We start from the raw sequence: 24,648 nt of genomic DNA, 5'->3' as shown, positions 1-24,648 counted from the left end.
ATTGTGCAAGAGAGACGATGAACGGATTGGTCTAACCATAATACCGGTTAGAAGGTTTGCGGTTCAGAGAGGTGGGTACAAGCAGGGCCAGAAGTGAAGAGAGAGAGAGAGAGAAGGAAAGCAGGCCTATGATTTATAGACACATAGGCGGGAGCTGTTCCGCATTTGCCATGCCAGGATAGTAGCGCAGCTTTCGGTGGCCGATGTCATCATTGCTTCATTGGTCTATTACCTTGCCCCTTGGGCTGACGGCTGAGCTACGAAAAGAAGATGTCAGAGGCACCAAAGACAGTCGGTTGCAGCATACTGATGGCGACATGCTTATGTGTATGATGTGAGGAGAGAGCTAGGTGCTGTCGTAAGTGGTATAAAGAGCTTGGGGCTTATGCCCAGAACGGGGCATATGTTTGAGGCTATATTCTTACTTCGGTACTGCGTAGGCCGATTACCTAATAAGCTCCGAATTCATGGCTGCGGCACTAATACAAAGCAGTTGAAGATCTTCAAGGAGTGCGATAGAGATATATGGAGAAGCAACCGCCTGAAGGGCAGGGTAGAGCAGGTTAGAATGCAACCAGGCCGAATAATTACGCATCAAATCGCGGGCTTGCCGGATACAGATACATGCTAGGCCGATTTCCTTGGGTTATGAGACAAATTCAAAGACACATAGCTACAGACAAGGCTGTTCATGTGTAATCTAGAAAGCGTCGCCTTGAAGGTAACATGTTCGCACCCGAGCGATTCCCTCGGCTCAGGGACACCTTCACTAAAAGCCGGCACAAACTCCACCGTATACCACTCCCATATACAAGCCCAAGCCCACATGAAGAGCAGTATCGCCGGATTAAGGTCAATTAGCTTATGCTTACTCCTGATACGCAGCATGCCATTGAATATTCACAAATCACTCTCATCCTCACAATCTCTCGCTCCCCGCAAGACTTGAGCTTGAGTGAATGTATATGTATATGTACTAGCCGTATCCTTCGCCAGAGCTTTCTTTACCATCGCCGGCCATAATGCCTAGTTTCCGGGCAGATATTCCCTGATCGTCTTTGCCTTCCCAGCGTGGCCATCCCTATTCGGGTACCAGGGGCCGAAGCCAATCCTTCCCCGTATAAACAGATATTAGCGGCCACTCTGAGCCTACAGCCCCCAACCCTCCAGTTGTTGATAAACTAACTGCTGAGCAGCTTTTCACATGCCCCAGAACACTGAAAGTAGCTCACAGCGGGGTAGCCATGGCGGGATCGGCGGGGTTGGTGGGGTTGGCAGGGCTGGTAGACGAGATAGATGGCATTGTGGGTTTGTCAAAAGAGGTCACGATGCTGCGTCATGGCGAGTTTTCTGATCGCGGCACTATTATTTCGGCCAATGGGAATGCCGTATTCACAGCCCATACATGCGTTGTCTAGTAGACAAAAGTGTGCCAAGCAAGACAGCTCGATGCGATCATCCGTCCTCGTTCCTCCACATGAAGGCAGGTGTCACACCGCTGGAGCAGATTCTGCACACAGCGGTCGCACGGGAGCTCATCAGATGGCACACTCTGGACGACGCGCACCCACTCTCCGGACTCAATGAACACAGAATGGTACGAGTACTAACAGGCAATCTGGGGGCCTGGCAATCAGGGCGGCAATGCTGTCACCTGGGGGCTGGGTTGCGCGTAGGTTCTTTCTGTCGCAGGACTTGTACGCACTGCTCTGATTGCTATGATGTAGTGCCGGGGAGAAATACAAGCAGTTGGATTGTTGACCATAAATGCAAGCTATTTGGTAGCTGATGTTACAGTGCTTTACAGCGGCGTGTAGTTGTCAGTGACCTAAATCAGGGTTGTCAGGATTGCTGACCCTGATACAGTTCGCCCAAGCATTAGGGTTAATATCAGACATCAAGGGTTGCCCATGTGTTTGATCTAGAACATGGCAGTGATGTATATATAAGAGTATTCCTGTTCGCACCATAATAGTTTCCTACTCGCACATGAAAATCTAATGCCCCACTTAACTCCAAATAATTGAACCAATCACATGGCCAATTTGACAGTAATCTGGCCAATAAAATAGTCATATAAGTTTTTAAAGTGGAACCAAATTTGAGTAAAGAAGCTAAAAAATCATCAGTGAAATCTAACCCCCACCTTCTAAAGTCTATATGACTTATAGAAGTTTATGGCTTTTTCATCGTGAGAAGAGCAGTTTTTTGAAGCCTGGGACTGTCTTCAGGCTGAATTCGGAGATCAGTCAGAGATTATTGCCTATATGAAACGTGAATATTGGCCAGTACGTCAACAATGGGCAGGTTGTTTTATCAAGAATATCAGAAACTACGGCCAACGAACTACATCTCCTACAGAGTCAGCACATCGTGAGCTGAAAAGCTATTTGGTCAGAGGTACTGGTGACTTGAAAAAGGTTTTTGATGTTATTCAAGAGCTTTTGAAAAATAAGCGAGAAGTTTTTGATGCAGAAGTTTCTAAGCAAAAGGAGCGTGTTCGACGAAGTCACACAGCAAATTGGCTTGGCAATATCCCTCGTCAAGTAGTATCATATGCCTGTGTTAATATTCTTGCTAATCAACACCGCTATATTGCAGGCGTACAGGATTCAGGTCTGCCCACTTGTAGGCCTTTTATACGCTCTTGTTCTGGCCTTTGTAGGAAGCAATATGGGTTACCTTGTGCCCATGAAATTCTGGCAGAAAAAGAGAGAAAAGAAGCTATTGTGAAGGACGAAATTGATTCGTATTGGTGGCTAGACGACAAAACCACTGAGGACAACGATATATTCTTGATTCAGGAGCCAGAAGTTGTTCAACGTGGGCGTGGGCGCCCTCGAAACACTGCAACCTTCAGTCAAGATGAAATAAGTGTCTTTCCATCATCTCAGTATGTCTACGAAGGTCAAACAATCATCCCGTCACCATCCCCTGTTATACAGCCGAATCCAGACCAAAGCTCCCGCCGTACAACTGCTTCAATACAGCGCCAACTCAGTCAATGGGAGTATGGCGATAGCCTTGCGGCGATGGACCAGCAGGATATGGAGACAATTCAAGGCAAAGGAAAGACGGAAACACGGCAAATGACACTGACGATATCACCAAAGAAGGCACCACAAGAGGTATCACAGGAGACACTGCAGGAGGGACCACAGGAGGCAGAGGGACCACAGGAGGCAGAGGGAGGGAAGGAGGCTACATACAACACTCGGCGCAAGAGGCCCAGAGTAGACTTTCTTGAATTGAGGAGGAAAGGGATGTTATAAAGTGGGTCTAGTACGACTATTTGATTGGCTCAATTATTTGGAGTTAAGTGGGGCATTAAATTTTCATGTGCGAGTAGGAAACTATTATGGTGCGAATAGGAATACTCATATATAAACCGGCTGAGATCCGCTCCTCAGACTAGACTTAGATAGATACAGAACAACTTCAATAATTACTTATTCCTTCTTCCTCTTCTTCACAGAACATTCAGTACGTCCTCCTAATATCTACTGTTAGTAGTTAAATGTAAATGCTATCGTATCCAGTAGTGGTCATTTACTTGAGTGAACGTGGAAGAAAAGTGATGCGACGACTAGGGCAATATACCTAAATTCCATAGGCACTTTCTGAAGGCGAAGGCCTCCTATCTCTGTTTTTTATTATCGCATGCCTCTTGGGCGAAATGTATGTTACATATTATGCATCGCTTAACAGCCATGCATATGGTAGGGTAGGGCCACGGCGAAAGTAATACGATGCTTGTAGCCCAATAAATACTCAGCCTTGGGCGGCAATACAAGTTTCCCCGCATCTGGAATCAAGAATGCTATAGTATAGACAAAGCAATCACAGTTTTGACTCATTCATTGTCCAACTTGATCTTCTTTCACTATTGCAATACACGCTTCTGAGAGCCGGAATTATGAGATTATTCAACAAAGTTAAACGTCACTTCCCAAGGAGAAAAGCGCCTGTTTCAAGGCCAGTTTCAAGGCCAGGCGAAGCTGCGTCACCGACAGTCTCCTCATCTGTTGCAGTACAGCTAGAACCCGAGCAAGCACCATCGCTATTAGAGGCCGCGACGCCTCCATCACCGCCCAAGCCCGAGCCAGTAGCATTGTCCACTTTGCAAGAGAAGATTTGGGGAAATGCATATAAAAACTCGAGATTGAAAGAGCCAAAGTTAGTGGCGGCGTTCGAGAAGATCATCTTATCCGAGTCCGACGACGACGAGACAAGCGTGGAACCCACCGATCGAATCGAAGACAAGGCGACAGCAGAACTAAACGTCACGTCTTCTCAAATGAGAAAGTTTGCTGAGCAAGGGATCGAAAAAACAAAGAAGCAAGCTGCCCTAGTGCAAGGAACCGACCATGGTTTGCGAGCAGTGCAGGCTGTGATGGGAATCATGGATAGAGCTCTCCGTGCTGCCCCAGAAGCTGCTGTTATATGGGCAACCGTCTGCCTTGGAATAGAGGTTTGTGATTGCGATTTGTCTATGGAAAAGAACACAAAGCGTGCTGTTGGTGGCTAACATTGCATAGGCCCTGAAAAACCCCATCACCGAAGCAGTTGAAAACCGCCAAGGCATCCAGTATGTTTTAGGCAGAACAGAGTGGTATTGGAACCTCACCAGCTTGCTTCTTGACGAAAATAAGGGACATACAACTACAGTCGCGCTACGAGACACACTGGAGAAGAACATCACGCAGCTCTTCGAAAAGCTCCTCTTGTATCAAATCAGAAGCGTTTGTCTCTACCATCGCAGTCCAGCCGTCAATTTTGTGAGGGACATGTTTTTGATCGATGACTGGCCAGGCCAGCTCAATGACATCAAGGCAACCGAAAATACTGTGTTGCACGATATGGAGCAGTACAATACTCAAGAGATCCAAACGCAAATTCGTGATCTCAACAACACAGCGTCTGATTTGCAAGTCAGTCTTGAAAACATCCGTATAGCAATCCAGAATCAAGCGGACCAACAGGAAAAGAGGCATCACGACAAAGAGGATAAGAAGTGCCTTCGAGACCTCTACACGACCGATCCCCGAACAGAAAAGAAGAAAATCCAAGATAAAAAAGGTGGCTTACTGAGAGACTCTTACAAATGGATTCTTGAACACAAGGACTTTCAGAAGTTCAAAAACGAAGCGGAAAGCCGAATCCTCTGGATCAAAGGGGATGCTGGCAAGGGCAAAACGATGCTCCTTTGTGGCATCATCGACGAGCTGGAGTTGGATCCGTCAACATCACCCTACTATTTCTTTTGCCAAGCCACGGGTGGTGATCTATTAAGTTCTGCTACATCTGTACTACGCGGCCTTCTTTTTGACCTGGCACGTTGCAAACCACACCTTATCAAATACGTACGGACAAAGTATGATCCCGTGGGGAAAAAGCTATTTGAACACGAGTCCGCTTGGTATGAGGTCCGAGGGATAGCAACTGAGATGTTGAAGGATCCAAGCCTGAAGAATGCCATTCTAGTCGTCGATGCCCTGGATGAGTGTACTGTGGATCGGAAGCGTCTACTTGACTTCATCACCAAGTCTTCCACTGCCAAATGGATTGTATCAAGCCGTAATTGGCCGGATATTGAAGAGAGTCTGAATGATGCCAAGCAAAAAGTCAAAATTCACCTTGAAATAAACCAGGATTCGATCTCCGCAGCGGTTGACACTTACATCAAATTCAAGGTAGATCAGCTTGTGCAGGAAAGGAAATACGACGATGAGATGAAGGCCACTGTCTTGGATCATTTGCAGTCAAATGCTCATGGCACCTTTCTGTGGGTGGCCCTGGTTTGTCAAGAGCTCTCAAATGAAAAAACACGCAAACGCCATACCTTGGCTAAACTAAAGTCGTTTCCACCCGGGCTTGATGCTCTATACAAAGAAATGCTGCAACAGATATCTCAGTCAGACGATGCTCAGCTTTGCAAAGACATTATTGCTAAAGTCTTGATTGTATACCGACCCATCACGTTGGAAGAGCTGCATGGCCTTGTTGAAAGACTGACTGGTGTGGGCATGGAAGAGGTGGAAGAAGTTATCAAGTCATGCGGGTCTTTCTTGACTCTTAATGACAATGCCGTCTCCTTCGTCCACCAGTCAGCAAAGGACTACTTCATGGATCAAGCATTGGACCAAGTCCTACCCTCCGACATTGCGCACCAACACCAAACGGTCTTCATCCGATCAATGGATCTGCTCTGCGAAACTCTAGAACGCGATATTTACCACCTGAAGGCTCCAGGGTCTCTCATCGATGAAGTTTCTCCTCCTCATCCTGACCCATTGGCTGCTATCAGATATTCCTGCACATTTTGGGTTGACCATCTTCATGACTCGCTTATAAACGTAACAGAAAGTGAAAATGATAAGATCTTGGCCTTCTTCAAAACGAAATATCTCCAATGGCTAGAAGCTCTTAGTCTGTTACGAAGCGTCTATACTGGAGTACGAGCTGTTGGGAAATTAGAATCTTGTCTGGTAAGTTGCTATGCATTGAGAGGATTCACTTTGAAAACGCAGGATTTAACATTGTACAGCAGCAAAATGCATCAAAGCACCTTCAAGAAATTGTCAAAGACGCCTACCGATTTCTCCTCTCGAATGCAAGAGTTATTGAGATTGCCCCCCTGCAGGTCTATAGTTCAGCGCTCATATTCAGCCCTAGCAACAGCTTGATAAAGCAAATATTTCGTCACGAAGAGCCAGGTTGGATCAAGGTAAAGCCAAGGGTTGAAGAAAATTGGGATGCCTGTCTGCAGACTCTTGAGGGCCATACACATTTCGTGACATCAGTGGTGTTCTCCAAGGATGGACAGCGACTGGCATCAGGGTCTGCTGACAACACAGTCAAGATCTGGGATGCGACTTCTGGTGCATGTGTGCAGACTCTTGAGGGCCATCATCAAGAAGTGGCATCAGTGGTGTTCTCCAATGATGGACAGCGACTGGCATCAGGGTCTTGGGACAAGACAGTCAAGATCTGGGATGTGAGTTCTGGCGCGTGTGTGCAGACTCTTGAGAACCATGATTCCCGGGTGACATCAGTGGTGTTCTCCAATGATGGACAGCGACTGGCATCAGGGTCTTGGAACAGCACAGTCAAGATTTGGGATGTGACTTCTGGCGCGTGTGTGCAGACTCTTGGAGGCCATAATTCCCGGGTGACATCAGTGGTGTTCTCCAATGATGGACAGCGACTGGCATCAGGGTCTTGGGACAGCACAGTCAAGATCTGGGATGTGACTTCTGGTGCGTGTGTGCAGACTCTTGGGGGCCATAATTCCCGGGTGACATCAGTGGTGTTCTCCAACGATGGACAGCGACTGGCATCAGCGTCACAAGACAGCACAGTCAAGATCTGGGATGTGACTTCTGGTGCGTGTGTGCAGACTCTTGAGGGCCATGATTCCCAGGTGACATCAGTGGTGTTCTCCAATGATGGACAACGACTGGCATCAGGGTCTCTTGACACCACAGTCAAGATCTGGGATGCGACTTCTGGTGCGTGTGTGAAGACTCTTGAGGGCCATCATTCCGGAGTGAGATCAGTGATGTTCTCCAACGATGGACAGCGACTGGCATCAGGGTCTGCTGACACCACAGTCAAGATCTGGGATGCGACTTCTGGCGCGTGTGTGCAGACTCTTGGGGGCCATGATTCCTGGGTGACATCAGTGGTGTTCTCCAATGATGGACAGCGACTGGCATCAGGGTCTGCTGACACCACAGTCAAGATCTGGGATGCGACTTCTGGTGCGTGTGTGCAGACTCTTGAGGGCCATCATGATTTGGTGGTATCAGTGGTGTTCTCCAACGATGGACAGCGACTGGCATCAGGGTCTGCTGACAACACAGTCAAGATCTGGGATGCGACTTCTGGTGCGTGTGTGCAGACTCTTGAGGGCCATCATTCCCGGGTGATATCAGTGATCTTCTCCAATGATGGACAGCGACTGGCATCAGGGTCTGCTGACAACACAGTCAAGATCTGGGATGCGACTTCTGGTGCGTGTGTCCAGACTCTTGAGGGCCATGGACGTTACGTGACATCAGCAGTGTTTACAAATTATGAGCAGCAAATAGCATCAGGACTACTAGCTAGTCAAGCTTCTTTGCCTCACTCTAGATCCTACACATACAGCCTCAGCGACGATTACATCTGGATTATGGAGAATGCTCAAAGGATCCTTTGGCTGCCGCCATCTTGTCGGCCTCGAAGATTCACAATAGCCCACACCAAACTTGGGCTCGGTACTATCTCTAGCCGCATCATAATCATGGAGTTTGGATCCGGAGACTGGCATCAGTAGACTATCATGAAGGCGAAATGTCCTGGATGAAGTATCATGTCCATTGTATTATAGATTACATTTTCCACAACTATAGGCGTTTATTTTGCAAATTCAGCTCTTGTTTCACAACATTTTGACTTTTTTTTATTGATCATATGTAGTTTTGGCAACGTAATTCACAAGCGAACAGGACACTCTACTCAAGTTTTCACATTCCCATCCTTCAACGCACTTTGCCCAAACCACCAAGAATATTTTCAAATTCTAAAGATGCCAATCTCGTTCTTGCCATCGCGGTTTCCATGCATTTCGCAATATGAAAAAATAGAAAATAAACAGGAAATTTGTTACTTTTTTTAATAGCGGGCAACGCCCACTACATAAGCTTATTGGCATTCCATCCCTCATCTCCAGCTGTGAGGTAGATGCTTTTAACTGAGGAGATTGCTATCTAACTTTGTCGTCATGCTACCACATGTCTAGACTGTCTATCGTATCAGTCATGTTTAGATACCCTACAAGCATGGTAACTGCTTGATATCACCAGTATTGGTGGGCGACAGCTACATGTGCTGCCCCATTTCTTCGATGCGGCGTCTCCCCTAGTCTTGGTGCTCGTAAAAAAACAAGTGCACTGCATAGCACTACTCGCTACCACATCTTGCAAGTCGGCTCCTTGACTGGGCAGTTAAAGGCCCTGAGGAAATCCTCGCTGTTGGCCAAGGTGCCAGCGGCACGTGCCCAGTCAGGTGAATGAGAATCGTTAAAGATATGCCCAGACGGTAAATCATACTTGCTGCAGAATCGATTTATGTAGGAGACAAAGAATAGTTGCTCACGGTTGAAAAATTCGAGGCCAGGTAGCATTTCACCACCCTTGTCCGCTGCATCAAGCTTCTTCCATGCCTGATAGGAAGCCAAGAGACCACCGGCATCGGCAATGTTTTCGTTCAGAGTAATCTTGCCATCGACAAAGGTTTTAAATTTCCCCTTTTTCCTATGAACGAGATTGGAGTACTGGTCGACGAAGCACTGGGCCTTCGTGTTGAAAGCAGCGTTGGTGTCTGGAGTCCACCATCGTAACGTCTCGGTGTAAACACCATTCTCATCGTAGTAGCGACGCTCAGAGTCAAAGGCATGGCTCATTTCATGACCAACAACGGACCCATAGCCACCATAGGAGACATATGCAGGCGCTTCAACGTCAAATATAGGAAACTGCATTAGGCCAGCAGGAAGTATTATCTCATTTCCAGGACCCTGGTAGTATGCGTTGGCTACATTGGGGTTATTTTGCCATATATCGCGATCAAGAGGCTTTCCTAGATATTCCCATTGCAACTTGTATTTCATTTGCCGTAGAGAAACTTCATTCTCGAAAAGAGTGTTGTCGTTAATTACAGAATATCTGTACGCATGGGCCAGCTCATCAGCATTGGTGATGTTAGGGCTGCTGGTCGAATATCCAATTTTCTGCCGCATATTGTATAACTTTTTGATGGCAAGGTCGGCGCTGTCACTGTCCATCCATTCGGCTGCTTTGAGCCTCTCTGTATAAACTTCTTTGAGATTGGCCACCATTTCCTCAGTCATAGTTTTAGCAGCAGGAGAAAATGCCCTTTCGACAAGGAAGCGGCTCACAATATTTCGAACGGAACTTTCAGTGTAGTGAATACACTGAGTTTTGCGATCATCCTCAACTAACATACTGTCGTAGAAATCATTCAGGGGCTTGAGAATATCAGAATCGATAAAGGTCCGGTAGCTCACAATGAGATGCCATCTGAAGTAGGACTTTAGCACATCCGGAGAAGCCTTTTCCAGGAGCTTATGAAGTGCATTAAAGTAATTTTTGTTGTGCACTATTACACGGTCGACAGACACACCCTCAGGAGCAAGGGTGCTGACAGTGTCTTGCAAGCCAAGCTCCGGGACTAGCTTAGTAGCCTCTTCTAGGCTCATGGAACCATACCCGTCCTATAGACTCAAAGCAGAGAGGATTAATATGTATTTCCACCGACTATTAATGGGCAAGTAAGGGAGAAAAACAAACCGTGGTGCTATGATTTTCCCCTTCTGATGGCAACAACATGGCAATAGTCTTTTCAAGTTTGAGAAGATGCATGATGGTTTTTGGGGTAGTCTCAGGGTAAAGGGTTGTCAGAATCTTCTTCACGACAAAGTAGTATTTTTCAATTGTCGATTTAGATTCGAAGTCACTTTGTAGAGGCAGGCCAAGGTTTCTAGGGCCGGCAAAACCGATAGCAATGTAGTCGGGGTTGGTGTCATCAAGTTGAGGGCCAACCACAGCCAGGCCATCGGTATCATGTTTCAGCAGAATGAGCAGGGCGTCCTTGGTGGTTTCGGCGCCGTCAATCAAAGCAAGGACTTCCTTAAGCGGCTCGATGCCACGGCTTTTGATGGTTTCTGAGTCCATACAGGAATTATATACGGCCTTCATTTTGTAAAAGTTCTTGGCGTCTTGGGAATTTGGGTCTATGCCAGTAGGGAGTGGCCCCTCGACAATCTCATGTATGATTTTGTCGACATGACGTTGAATGAGCTTAGTTGTATTAATTACTTCCTCATCGGATCTCAAGCGATGCTTTCGACGCCAGCCACCACAGACCATTTCTTCAAACTCATTGCACGGGTCAAGATGGGCGTAGTTGGGGGCAAGGTTAGAACTGAACTCTTGCGCAATGCGCTGGCAACTAGGCGTATTGCAATAGCCAGGAGTGAGGGGGGTTTCATCGTCAGCTGCGGAAGGCCCAGTCTGGGCATTGATGGTATGGGCGAGTAGGCCTGGGGCCAGGACGGCGCCGAGTCTCATGATAGTGTTAGCCAAGTATGTGAAGCAAAAGGAATGACAAACGAAGGCAGTGGAAGAATAGGGATATAGGGATGGGGAAGAAATGAAACACACGGGGGAAGAGAGTGTGTGTGCGTGTGTAAGAGAGAGGAGGGGGTAGAGAGATAGAGGGCAGTCGGATATGAATGGCTAGTAGGGCAAGATAGATGGACATCGTTAGCTAAATAAGCTTGATCAACACGATCAAGCGATGTGCCAGATTATACCTCCTACAGGGATCTGGGTTCCTATCCAAGGAAGACAGTAAGAAGGCTCATTTTTGGCCGATCTATATATTGTCAAGCTAAAAATAGCTTTGGAATTTTTACACCAGCCAGCATAAGAAAGGCTGGCCAGAGCGTCTTTTTTGTACCGAATAGTATAAGTAGAGAATAGAAGTGCTGTAGAATTAGCGATGCTGAGGTCTGCGTGTGGTAGTAGCGCCTTTCAGCTCACTAGTGCATCGTGAGCGCCGCAAGAGATGAAGCCAGAACTGATGTAATGCATATAGTAGAGGCGCGGAAGCTATTCGCAAGAGTTTGCACAGTAGTATTCTCGGGTGGTTTGCTGGTTGTTCAGGACTCTGCCTAGATTGGCCCCAATATGCGGGCAGGGATAGTTAGTTATCTGCGCATGGGTCGCTGGAATATGCCTACTTACATGATGGTGCTCCCTAGCTTGAGTGCAATATGGAACAAAAGCTCGCAGACTCTTGCAACAGCTAAGCTAGATTTCGCAGAACAGCTCTAGAGACTACGTAAGCGGAGAAAATTCAACTAGGCTTCACGCATCATCGGAGAATATATTGGAGGGTTATTAACCCTTTGAAATACCAAGATTAAGGCGTCTCTAGGGTGGTAAGTAGGGGAGCCGTTATGCCTGCCGAATTTTCTGCTCTCATCAACGCGATGAATAGTATTCATCTTTGCTACTCTTATAATAGGTGGCGAGCACTTATGGGTTCGCCTCTATCGATACATGGGATGGTGTCTTGTTCTCTTCACACATACACACTATGTACGCGACAAGCCAAGTGCAGCTAGTCAGTCTTCGCTAGTATGTACTACATCTTTGCATCGTCTAGCTCTATCACTTCTACCTATTGTATGCAAAGCAGGCGTCTAACATCAAACCAAAGGCTGATGTCTGCATTAATAGAGCGGTTGTATCCACACATAAGCTACCTAATACCCTTTCTCTGAGGGGTCGCCCAGGTACTGACTGACTTGGCTCTAGAGCTGCTCTCAAGACTGCCGATGGCGCCTTCGTCGACGACGAGTTCTATCCGCTGCGGCTACAGTCTCTTCTTGCACAAGCATAAGAACCACGCAACGTGAAATTCCTGCAGGATTCCTAGGCTGATCAGGCATTCTGAGATTGGCGGGAGTCTATACTCGGAAGCCTTTGTCGAGTGTTGCGAGACGTCTGGTAAAGAGAAAAAGGTAGGCGTGTTGGAAAGAATCGACATCTAGCATGGAAAAGAGAAATAGGAAGGGCGGCAACGATTGTTTTGATGGGCAACTCTGGTATTGGCCTACATAAAATGAAGCCGGGCTGTTCGGCTCTGGCAAACGATGGTTATAGTGCCTTATGGATAGTTCTTGGTAAGCATAATCTATCCTTGAGAATAAGCCTACTACAGAGTGCCAGCTATGGCAGGCTGGGTAGATGCCTACACCATGCTAATACCATAGCGTCCTCACAATAGTAGAGGTACCCTGTATCAAGCTTAGCTAAGGTTTATAGTTACATGCCAAAATCTGGCTTGGTGATTTTGTTTGCGCCTTGTTCACAGCGCCAGCGACATTCCTCTACTATACACCGTTTTTCATTGCCATTTATTCACGGGATCTCTATAGTCGAGTCAGCATTCCCAGTATTGGAAAGGTCTGGCTACACCCTTGGCTAAACGGGATATACCCTGGTCTGCCAGTGATGATGTTTGCTGAATCACCTGCTCGCTCCCTAGAACACTGTCTAAAATGGCTGCGTTTCTGGCGATGCCGAAGTTACATCAGCGCTAGAGGGCACCACTTGAGTTGCGAGCAGCAGTAGCAATGGTGATGAGTGCAATTGTTATAGAGCTCATCAACAAACACTTAATGACGGCACTGGTTCGTCATGACTAGCCGATCAAGCTAATGCAGGCCCAGTAACAGCCAAAGAGGTGGGGGATTCCCCGTTGCACACAGGCATGTCCTTTTATTCCAGAGCATAGAGGGTCTTTCATATGCTTTGCAAGATTATGCATCTCAGCACGGCTGCAATAAGCTTTGCAAAAGTAAACAACAGCTGCTACCCCTAGGGATCATGCTAGCGCTTATTTGGGATGGCGGCCAGGCAGTGAAGAAAATATATGCCCCAATGCTCTAAAGTCTACCGAGAAGCACCTAAAGAGCAATCAGTGCCAGATAGGAGGCAACACGGCCCTGGCCTTGTCTCATTGTGTCACATGCTTTAGAGCCCCTCCCATCGCGGGCTTCTTGTAGAATACGACGGGCAATACTTTTGAGAGTTGCGCGACTAGGGGGGACCTGATGTAGAAGCACCGCGCTATAGTCAAGGACCAAAAGAAAGTCGCATGATATGAGGCTCTCTGCACCAAGACGTCACCCTTCGAAGCGAGAATCGGCCAATGACATAACACGAAAAGACTTGACTAATCAGAGTGAAAGCACAACTCAATATGGCCACGCGCTGTAGCAGTCTCATATAACCTCGTAATTCTGGTCCGCCTCTTATGTTAGTATCTTGTTGACTGTGTGAATTGTTCCGAGCTCTCCCTAAGTTAGCGGTGCTTGGATGCGCAGCATTTTAGGGAAGCCGCACAGTGTAATCTATTGCATTACGTGGTAACCTGTGGAAGGCTCTTCTATGCCCATAGTATGCATTGTACTTGATGTCAATCAATCTTCATGGCGCTTTGTCTTTCTCCAGTCCATTAGCGCTGCTACTAGGTGCCTGGTGTGTCTGTAGTAAGAGGAGTAACAAGAACCTAGCCATGGCCGCCGTTTGTATATTGCTAGCTCAAGATGATTTTCGAGACGAACAAATGCAAGGTGAACAAAGACTGTAAAGCTACCTAAAACGAATACTCAACAAGTATGTTCTGTAGACTCTTGCCATCAGTGTTGAAAGCTAAGCCCCATGGGGCTGTGTCATTTCTCCGTTTTACTCCCGCTGTTGTTTGAAACAATGTTGCACTAAGCTGTAGCTATAGGCATCATAGGACTTTGCAACAGCTTTGCACGAGAGTTTGCCGAAATTCTCATTATAGGAATGCTCCCTACTGTCCTGTAGTTAGTATTTGCTTTGTGCGATATAAGGCCATCAAGAGATATCATGTCTACTAGCCTCGCTCCCTTTTATTTGTTAAAGCTCTGAACATCTAGGGTTGCTTAAAGTTCGTGTTTCTAACCTACTTATCCTCTAGGACGCCATTAATCAAGACATTTTTCAGCGGCACCACAAGCTCCAGCCTCCTTTGCACTTCTATTTGCAACTAATAGTCTGCCGTATTGTTTGCTGTTACTTGCTTCCCAGAGCCCCCCCGTTACCAAGATCTTTAGACATTTGTGTAACGAAGAGCTGTCTTCAGAGTTACAGCACATCCGAGCAAGAGCAGAGATAATGTCAGAAAATGGAGGCTGCCTAGTTGTTTTTGCTGTTTTGGAGATGATGGTACTGATCGTGAGGGCTCTGTGAATGGTCGTGGCTACTTCGCTATTGTTGAGCTTTGCGACTCTATCCCAATTCCAATCTTGCTACACTCTATCGAGGGAGGAAGCGACAAATGAGTATATGGAAGCCCCCTATACGGATTCCCGCATGTGAATATCAGGATTAGCGCAGATACTCTCCATGTCTTATTCAGTACCTCTATTGCTAAAACTACACCGACTTTGTTAGCTATATAGTCTACTAAATAGAAAATATATCTTTGTTCAAACTTGGATTTTGTATTATGCGGTATGAGGTACTCTATTGTGGGAATTATTCGTAAATACATGATAAAGGGGCATTAGGCATCTTGGGCGATAATAGAAAAGAGCATGTCTTTTCCTCTACACGGGCAAATTCAATCTTCATCGCTCACTGATTCTGATTTCAATTCTAGCTTCTGCACTCGGTTCCGAGACCGCGTAGCCGCGGCGTGGACTTTGGAATGGAACTTGACATCAGGGGGATGCAGGGGGTTATACACAACTCCACAGACACTACACTCGTTGAATGCAGGTTTGTTCGTCAGATTCAGCGTCGTCTGAACAACAGATGAAGGTGCAGAATTAGTTTTCGCTTTTGTTGCCTCAGAGCCTTTTCTCTCTATGGAGGGGCTTGATGCAGGGCTGCTAGTGGTTTTCCGGGTCGCGTCAAAGGCGATAGGCTTAAGTCGAAGTCGGCGGTACGATCGACCTGGCGCTTTTGGTTTTGGCAATGACGAATACGCAGGAGGTGAGGAAGCAATATCATTATCATCGTCGACAGTATATGAACCCTCGTTGGGCTCCGAAATAGGGTTTTTCGGTGTAGTCGATGGTGCCACATTGCCATTGAATCCCGGAGATGAGTGCCGCTGGACGGGCTTGAAATACCCTAAAATAGATGCTTTGGTTGGGCCCTTTATGGACTCAGAAACAGGCGTACCAGATGCGGAAGGTGCAGTACTGTTGCATTTCGGGAGAGGAGGAAGTTCATCGGGATCTAGAACTGAAGCTGGTGGAGGTGACGATCTTTGTTTCTTGCTGCATGCATGATGAGAGGACACGTCAGAGGCCGTACGTTTCCCATATGTTCGCGCCGGGCGTCTATAAAGCAGGTTAGCCCCGTAATTACTAGGCAGTAGCTTCAACAATAACTGCACTTACGCGCGTTCTTTCTGTCGTGATAATAGATTTGGGAAAGTCCTGGATAAGATGAACGTGTTAATGAGATATCCCCACTTTCATGTCACACGTCGAAGGAAAGCCACTTACGTAAGTTCAGGCGTATTCGTTGCCATCACGTTGTGTTGTCAAAAGTGTTTGCCCCGGAAGCTGTGTATTTCCAAAAGGCACAGCACGGGACATCGTCATCGTTATCACATTTTGTCCACAGCTGCGCGTCGCCCCACTTTCGCGTCCCTTTCAGCCAATCTCATACCACGCGTCATCACGTGATCAATATAAGCACAATTGCGTCGGATGGGACTTAGGAAGCAACGGAGCTTTAGGATAAAGTCTAGATGATGTTTTGAGGGAAATAATAGCATTTCTGTATGGCAACTTTTCGCAGCGGGGAACCTCACCCAACCTCTATTTTTCGCTGGCAAGGACACGGCGTCGTAGCGAGAATTCTGCTGTTTGCTGATCCACATCTGCCGTTTGCCCGCTTACCGTTTGCTCAGCAATTGCCTGTTTGTCGTAGTTATCGCTGTCTTCGACACCCTTTTGGCCAATAGTCCACGTCTGGGTAATAGATCGGACCTCCTTTTTTCGCTGATCGGACTTCTTGCTCTTTTTTTCACTTTTATCAACACGCCAAACAAATGCCGCATAGACAGCAACTTCTGTGATTGCCACAACAATCGCACCACCCATTGAAAGGGCTAGACGAGCCGGCGTGCTCCACCACCGTGCTACAATCCAGAGAGTAGCAGCAACACCCGCAATGCTGATGAGAAAGTTGACAATGAGCATAAGTTGACGTTGTACTTCCTCATACGTATCCTCTTCATCGTTGCCGATATCCTCATTACGTGGCCGATTGACTTCAGCAAAGGCAACTGCGTTTGGGGATTGGTTAGAGAAGGCTGCGATCTTGGAAGGGTTTGTCATGCGCTGGTACTTGCGCTCCTCCTCTTCCTGGCGCAAGCGCTCCATGAGTGCCTTAAATTCTGGTGACTATTCGTGTGTTAAAAATTGCATTTCTACTATTCGTCAAAAGAGACTCAAGTGACATACCTGTTCAGGCTTCGGCGGGGGAGGCGGTATGTAAACCCGGGAGCCTTGTAGCAACTTCTCTAGTGAAAACCCCGTAATGCCATGGCCAGATATTTCCTCCCATAGCTTTAACACTTGTTGATGGGTAATAGGCTGGCCTTCAGTTGGAGATGTGATATCAGGCTGCAGCAGGACGGCACTTTCAGTAGTGTTGTTGTTCGTTTGGACTTCCTTCTGCTCTTTCAAAGGCAACTTCTCCAAAGCCTCCACAATAGTCGGTGTGATAGTGAGAAGTACCATGATTATTTTGTCGCTGTCGTTGTTGTTGTCGTTGTTGAAATTAACACAAGCATTCGTAAAATGGAAAGTAGTGGTGGTGTTGAATCTTTTGACAAGTTAGTCGTTTGTTTACAGTGTTTGTACATACATAACAGCACTGTGTCAACTGAAATGGCCGAAACATGGTGCACAAACACTACAACTGTCAAATGAAATGTTTGCCTAGTATTACACAGTAGCGCTCTAAATCCCGCCCACTGGCTGGAAACAGCAAACAAAAAACGTATTTGTACATCATGTACGCTAGCAAACACGATGAAGGCAGCTAGTTGCGTGAGCTCCTTCTTGCTTTGTGAAGTCAAAACATACTTAGCTCAACATTAGTTTTTTCCCTATGAGTTAGAACCTACAACTTCCAAAAAAAAAGTACTAAACCGCTCTTTTTTTTCAACCATTTCGGCTCTTTCCTTTTCCTCCGTTTGTCTGTTTTACTTTCTTCACCAACACTTTCCTCAAGCTTAACCCAAAGATTGACCTAGACTTCAGCCTCTTTCTTTCCTTCAAATCTTCTATTTCCTTTTTTTTTCCTTTCTTCTTCTTCTTCGCCATCCCTCTTCTCTTTCTCTCTTTTTCATCTTTCTTCTTCCTCCTTCAGGCCGTTGTTGTTCTTGTTCAATCAATTTTTCCTTTCTCTCTCGCAGATCCCTGTCACCTCGGTTTCCTCTCTTTTTTTTGCCTTGCCGAAAAATTGATTGCAAGGCACAGCGCTGAACCCACTTCAGATCCTGTTACGTGAACGCTGATTTGGATTCAAGTCAGTTGATTCTTGAGCCTTTGGTTATTAAATCCCTTCCCCAAGCCACCACCGAACCCCAGATCAACCCACTAAAATGTTGCTTCGCCCACGATCAACTCTTGCTTTTGCAAGGCCCTTTCGGACCAACAACTCGACGGGCCTTACCCAGCCTTCGACTGTGCTGGCTCAACATAAGCTGGTTGAACGCTATTTGCTGAACCCTCGCCTCAACTACAAGCTTCAAAATGCGCAGCCCTTTCACTCGACCTCGACTCAGTCTTCGGCCATTGCAGCTGCTATTTCCGTTGCCTCCAAGACAGTGTCCAATGCTATGAAGACTGCCAATATTGTTGGCAACCTTTCCATAGACCCTCTCCGTCTAGTCTCGAAGGAGATGCGAAGCCTGACTGGCAACATTCGCAAACTTCTTGGCACCGGCCACCCCTCTCTCGACCGAGTCGCCAAGTATTACACCCAGTCTCGTGGCAAGCATATACGTCCCATGATTGTTTTACTCATGTCCCGCGCTGTTTCGGTGTGTCCCAAGGCAGAAACCGCTCCCTCTAATCATGACATTGACGTCAACATTGCTCCAAATGAAATTTTGATTGAGGGCCTTCCCGATTCTCCACTCACCAGCTTCATCCCTGACGCACCCGCTGAAATTGATGAGGATATTCTGCCTGCGCAGCGTCGCCTGGCTGAGATTACCGAGCTGCTACATACAGCTTCACTACTTCATGATGATGTCATTGATGGATCTGAGTCTCGCCGTGGTGAGCCTTCGGCCAACCACGCCTTTGGCAACAAGATGGCTGTTCTGGCTGGCGATTTCTTGCTAGGACGTGCCTCAGTTGCGCTTGCCCGTCTTCGGAACCCCGAAGTAGTTGAACTGCTTTCTACAGTTATAGCAAACCTTGTAGAGGGCGAGTTCATGCAGTTGAAAAACACGGCGCAGGATGAAAAGACCCCTGTTTGGACTGAGGACACATTGAACTACTACCTTCAGAAGACGTATCTGAAGACAGCCTCGTTAGTTTCCATGTCATGCCGTGCTTCCGCTCTTTTAGGAGGCGCTAGTGCTGAGACTGTGGAGCTTGCATATACCTACGGAAAGAATCTGGGCTTGGCTTTCCAACTTGTTGACGATTTACTTGACTACACTCAGAGCCACGAGGAGCTTGGTAAGCCTGCTGGCGCTGACCTTGAGCTTGGTCTAGCCACTGCCCCTCTTCTGTTTGCATGGAAGACCAATCCCGAGCTAGGTACTCTGGTTGGGCGCAAGTTCTCTCAAGAGGGCGATGTTACACTTGTAAGTTCCTTTTCTCATCACCGCCAGTTTTGCAGCTGAATACCCATATATGCATAGTGAATGTTGAGGTCATTAAAATATAGAATACTAACGCTTTGTTTGTCTCACAAGGCTCGCAAGCTTGTTCTTGAGAGCGATGGTGTTGAGCAGACCCGTGCTCTTGCTCAAAGCTACCACGACAAAGCTGTTGCAGCACTTGCAAACTTTCCTGAAAGCGAGGCCAAGCAAGGACTTATTAACACTGCTGCCAACATTCTAAAGCGCAAGCATTAGATAGCCCGGCTGGTGCATAGTTTACGCTCCGCAAATTAGGCCGCAATTAGCTCAGGAAGCTACAAAATAGGTCTACGTGAAGCTTATGCCGAGAGTAGCAACCCAGGCTCAATGGCAATTATCCTACAGCGATTGATGTAATTGTTATCAAACCGTCTAGTGGGTTTTACGCTAGCCTAAGAAGAAACTTGGTTCTTTCTTCTCTGTATTTTTATCATGAACCAGGGCAGACCAGCAGCTGGTCCATCTTTAGCTCTGTTTTCACTGACATCATTTTCTTTGTTTTCTTACGTTATTTCTCTCTTTTAACCTCTCTTTCTGCGTTTGGTCGGATTATATTGACATTTTGTTTCCTCTTCTTGTCTTCTTTGGGCTATTGTCTTTGTTTCTATCCCCTTCTGGCCTGACCCGCACCGGTGCAATAAAAAGGGCCGGGATCTAACCCGCTACAGAGCCGCCCACCGCACGTCAATGTTGGAAGTTTGAAAGGATACGGAGACTGAGTCTTGGCGTTGGATTTGTTTCTTTGGCATTTTCACGATGGAGCGGATGGATGGGGTGAGCAAGATGGGATATGGATGGGGAAAAGACGGAGAGACTAGGAATGCCAATGGCGGTTACGGTTTGTTCTTTGTTGGTTACATTGGTTGTCACTATGAGTAGATATGTGGAAGGCGGGCCAGAAAAAGATTAAGATGAAAAAGTGAGTTTTGTTATATATTCCGTTATATATTTTTTTTTATTTTTCTAGCTTGTTGGATTAAGAAACAAGAAAATCACATGGGGTCATGTCAAGCTTGTCTGACAGGCAACAGACAGAGCCTCCTACGTCGGAAACTAGAAAATTCACTTAATCTAGATGACTAATCTGAAGGAGAGGTCGCCTATGGTTAGAATATCGTTCAATGTTGGTTTTTGATGCAAGAAAAGAGGAAAGATAAAGAAGAGAAGAGGGAGCTGAACTAAAAGGTAAAGGACAAAAAAGAAGCACAAAAAAGCCACCAGGCCACGATTTGGGTTTTGGCTTAAGGAAACATGGAGAGGAATGAACCGGAAACATCAACGAAGCAATTACTCGATAGAAATGTGTAGTTACTCGATAGAAACAGGGGGGCTAGGCTGAAGGATGCTAGCATAGCAAACTGGGTGAAGCGGATAACGTAAAGTAACACGATTGTAAGAGGGGTAGAGGCCTAGAATGAACGAGAGACAGATTTGGTTAGCCATTGACGCTGAGTCTTGTGGGTGTGGACTATAGTGGGGAATATTGAGTCGTTGGTTTATTGATTGGTTGGTGGGAACTTTGAAACCTTCGGAGGCGGCCGAGGGAAGAAAAAAGAGAGAAGATATGATAAGATAGAACAGACAAAAACAGGCCAAAAAGCCAAAAAGACAAAAATAACGAGAGAAAAAGGAGAAGATTTGTGGGACAGGCGTAGAAGTGCTGAAATCCGGGGAAGCAAGGCTTGAGCCGAATAGAAGGAGAGATAAGAAAAAAGCAGGTGAGAGAGAATAAAAACAATGCCATGGGCATGGGGACTTGAAAGGGGAGATATGGGATTTATGCTCGGCAGACAAGAAGCTAAAGAGTAATATCAAATAACATACGGTTGATAGCGAGCGACTAGTGGTAGATCCGGAGTACAAGAAAAGAAGTGTTATAAAGTGAAGCATGGTGTGAGTGATGGGTAACGCCCATTTTCTTTTGTCTTGATGACTACCTACCTATTCAGCTTGTTTTAAACAGGAGAGATCGAGTAATGGAAACTTATCAGTCGGGGTTATTTTCCCTTTTTTTGTTTATCTGTTCATGATTTTTGCTCCCTCTCGAGTACAAGTCGGATAGAATAGGCTTGCAGCTAGTAGGCACTAGAGCGTGTCCAATAGGACAAGACGGGTTTTCCTTTTTTTTGGCCATGTCGAGATCCTCCGGTCTTTTTCTAGCGTGCAGCATTTTATTTTTTTCCTACTATTATTTCTAGCGTTTATGCTTCTATCTACAACAAGTACAGCACTATACTTGTAGTGAGTCAATCTTTGTGTACCCCGGGCTTGACACACTGGGAGCCTCACCGCTTCCTGATAGGCTGGAGACTCGATATCAGTAAAAGGTACCCAAGGTAAAAAAGACAGGGGGATCAACGTTGAACAAGGCCCAGGCTTCACGATAAGAGCAACTGCCAATGCAAACCAAAAAAAAAAAAAGAAAAAAAAACAATATTGAGGGCGGTAGAGAGAAATCTGAGCACAAGGTAATTTAGAATGCTTTCTCTATCTCTCGTCAAAGCCTCGGTACATCATAGTTTCTTGCCGACTATTCTAGTCCCTCTAAGTCTGCTTGTTTTGCCTTTTTTTGTGTGTCCTTGCTTGTTGTCTCCCTGCAAATCTCAAACTCAATTTCCCTTACTCGATCGAGTTAATGGCAAGATAAGTCAAGTTTTAGGTCCCAAAGATAAGAGTTTTTCCCTCCTTTTAATCGTTACTTTTTATCGTGCTTGCTCTCCACACTCTCGTCCGCCCGCCCAGAGAGGAGGAAATGAGAAAAGTCCGCCTTTTTCTCTCTCTTTTCTTATGGAAGACCATCTGATACAGGTAGGCAGAAAGACAGAAAGGGACGAGAAGGAGCGGCTTTGTCTAGCTTAGCCTTGCCTGGCTTGGCTTGGCCACCCTATCTCTCTATCTCTTAGTTCCCGGTCTTTTGCTGTGCCCTTTATTCCCCTTAGCGTATGTCCTCTCTGGGTGTATGAAGGCGTAGATGGGCGTGTATGAACTTGGTGGGCGTGCTGGCTTTCTGTTCCTTTATCTCGGAAATCCCTCTTCGTATAATAACTGCTGGTCCCGCCTTGTTTCCGTCAAGTGCTCCTATGTGTTTTTGTCCTTCTTCTTTCTCCTGTTTCTTCTCTTTGTCTTGCGTTTTCTTGTTGGTCCTTTCTCAAAGTCTGCCACTTAATTGATTAGCCTGTTTGTGCATAATAACATCGTCATCGTCATTCATGATATATACTCTTCCTTGTGCTTAGCTCACTGCTATCCCATCGGAAAACTCACTGACATCAACATCTCCTCATCTCTCCTCATTTCCCATACTTGACCCCCACGATGGCTGCTCTCAAGGTCTTCGCTTCTTCCCGCGCAGTCATCACTACCGATGACGACACTCTGCTTCTAACCCCAGCTACCATTGTGGTATCTCCATCAACTGGCAAGATTCAAGACATATACACTGAGCTGCGGCCTGCCACCGACTTCCCTGGCGCCGACTACACCGACTATTCGCCGCAGCTGCTGCTCCCCGGCCTTGTCGACGCTCATGTTCACCTCAATGATCCCGGCCGTGCCGAGTGGGAAGGCTTCTTCACTGGCACCCGCGCTGCCGCCTCTGGCGGTGTTACCACTGTTGTCGATATGCCCCTCAACTCCCTCCCGCCCACAACCACTGTTGCTGGGCTGCACCGCAAGCTGGAAGCTTCGCAGGGTCAGTTGTGGGTTGATGTCGGCTTCTATGGCGGCGTTATTCCTGGCAATGCCGATCAGCTGCTGCCTCTAGTCGAGGCAGGCGTGCGAGGTTTCAAGGCATTCATGATTGAGTCAGGCGTCGATGAGTTCCCTGCCGTCAGCAGTTCTGACATCCAACTAGCCATGAACACTCTCAAGGATGCCAAGACCACGCTCATGTTTCACGCAGAAATGATCCCGCCCATATCCGACTCTGTTGGCGATGCCGTCCTGCACGCTGACCCGCCGCTGGCCCCACACGGGCCCCTCGACTCATACAACACATTCCTTGAGTCTCGCCCGCCTTCTTTTGAAACCTATGCTGTCGCGGAAGTTATCTCCCTAGCTGCCCAGACACCCCAAATACCAGTACACATTGTCCATGTCTCGGCAATCCAGGTTCTGCCGCTCTTGCGCAATGCGCGTGCCGCCGGCATCAACATCACAGCCGAGACGTGTTTCCACTACCTCGGTTTAGCCTCAGAGTCCATTGAAGATGGTGATACTCGCCACAAGTGCTGCCCACCTATCCGCGAGCAATCAAATCGTGATGGCCTATGGGAAGAGCTAGCACGTGGCGAAGACTCATGCTTACGCACTATCGTTTCTGACCACTCCCCATGTACACCCGAGTTGAAACTGTTGCCCGATCATCTTGACGTCTGTGCACCAACTGTACGCCATAGCGACTCGGGTGTCGATGTGCGTGGACCGCTGGACCGCCTAGAGGAGTTGACAGCGACCAAGACTCCGCAGAGCCGTGGCGACTTTTTTGCAGCCTGGGGTGGCATTTCCAGTGTTGGTCTGGGCCTACCAATTCTCATGACTGACATCAAACAACGCAAGTCACCGCTGACAATTGTCGACGTGGTCCGCTACTGTGCGCAAGCTACCGCCAAGCAAGTCGGTCTGTCGCATGTCAAGGGCGCACTGAGAAAAGGCATGGATGCGGATATCTGCATTGTCGACGATGAAGAAACCTGGAGCATGAACGTCGGTGACATGAAGTGGAAGAACAAGTGCTCGCCGTGGGAGGGCAAAGAGTTTACGGCGCGTGTCAAGGAGACTTGGCTGCGTGGCTCCAAGATCTATGTCCACGGAGGTAAGAACAGCGGCTTTGAAGAGGGCAGTCCGACAGGTCGTCCGCTACTAGAAAGGCGAACTGCTTAAATCGAGGGGACAAAACTGAAGTTGGGGGGATCGAGGCGAGAATAAGAAGCCTATCAGCTAGGAGATCTTCTTTCATATTCTGCTGGTGCGTATCACGGGATTGGTCTCCGTGATGACGACAGACTGCACTGTTTTGCACTGTGCAACAAACATTAGAACAAGACGTTAGGACAGTGTGAGGGTTTAAAGCTAAGGTAAAGGAGGGGAGCACCGAAGGTGAGAATTTGCATCTCGCGTCTAGAATTGCAACAA

The 24,648-nt window shown here is 47.1% G+C and overlaps 5 protein-coding genes across 5 annotated transcripts; 3 read left to right on the top strand and 2 right to left on the bottom strand.

The window, feature by feature from the left end:
* Positions 1–3,916: 3,916 nt before the first annotated feature.
* Positions 3,917–8,320, top strand: HOO65_050686 (Vegetative incompatibility protein HET-E-1; the record flags this gene model as incomplete). Its single annotated transcript, XM_071003092.1, has 4 exons — positions 3,917–4,471; positions 4,539–4,588; positions 4,631–6,488; positions 6,548–8,320. The coding sequence occupies 4 exons, from the start codon at positions 3,917–3,919 to the stop codon at positions 8,318–8,320; spliced, it is 4,236 nt and encodes a 1,411-aa protein (XP_070858745.1).
* Positions 8,321–8,953: 633 nt separating this feature from the next.
* On the bottom strand, positions 8,954–11,135 carry HOO65_050685 (Endothelin-converting enzyme 2; the record flags this gene model as incomplete). Its single annotated transcript, XM_071003240.1, has 2 exons — positions 8,954–10,279; positions 10,356–11,135. The coding sequence occupies 2 exons, from the start codon at positions 11,133–11,135 to the stop codon at positions 8,954–8,956; spliced, it is 2,106 nt and encodes a 701-aa protein (XP_070858744.1).
* A 4,096-nt stretch (positions 11,136–15,231) lies between these two features.
* Positions 15,232–17,371, bottom strand: HOO65_050684 (Endoplasmic reticulum-based factor for assembly of V-ATPase; the record flags this gene model as incomplete). Its single annotated transcript, XM_071003242.1, has 4 exons — positions 15,232–15,958; positions 16,019–16,029; positions 16,526–17,032; positions 17,093–17,371. 4 exons carry the CDS (start codon positions 17,369–17,371, stop codon positions 15,232–15,234), a joined length of 1,524 nt encoding a protein of 507 aa, XP_070858743.1.
* An 869-nt stretch (positions 17,372–18,240) lies between these two features.
* HOO65_050683 (Hexaprenyl pyrophosphate synthase) lies at positions 18,241–19,731 on the top strand (the record flags this gene model as incomplete). Its single annotated transcript, XM_071003356.1, has 2 exons — positions 18,241–19,458; positions 19,570–19,731. The coding sequence occupies 2 exons, from the start codon at positions 18,241–18,243 to the stop codon at positions 19,729–19,731; spliced, it is 1,380 nt and encodes a 459-aa protein (XP_070858742.1).
* A 3,099-nt stretch (positions 19,732–22,830) lies between these two features.
* Positions 22,831–24,396, top strand: HOO65_050682 (putative allantoinase; the record flags this gene model as incomplete). Its single annotated transcript, XM_071000989.1, has 1 exon — positions 22,831–24,396. One exon carries the CDS (start codon positions 22,831–22,833, stop codon positions 24,394–24,396), a length of 1,566 nt encoding a protein of 521 aa, XP_070858741.1.
* Between the last annotated feature and the right edge of the window lie 252 nt (positions 24,397–24,648).

This window comes from Ceratocystis lukuohia (genome assembly GCF_044167205.1).
Source record: "Ceratocystis lukuohia strain C4212 chromosome Unknown Supercontig5_pilon, whole genome shotgun sequence".
Lineage (NCBI taxonomy): Eukaryota > Fungi > Ascomycota > Sordariomycetes > Microascales > Ceratocystidaceae > Ceratocystis > Ceratocystis lukuohia.
Note: the sequence above shows the minus strand (reverse complement) of the source record. Positions and strands in the feature narration are given on the sequence as shown.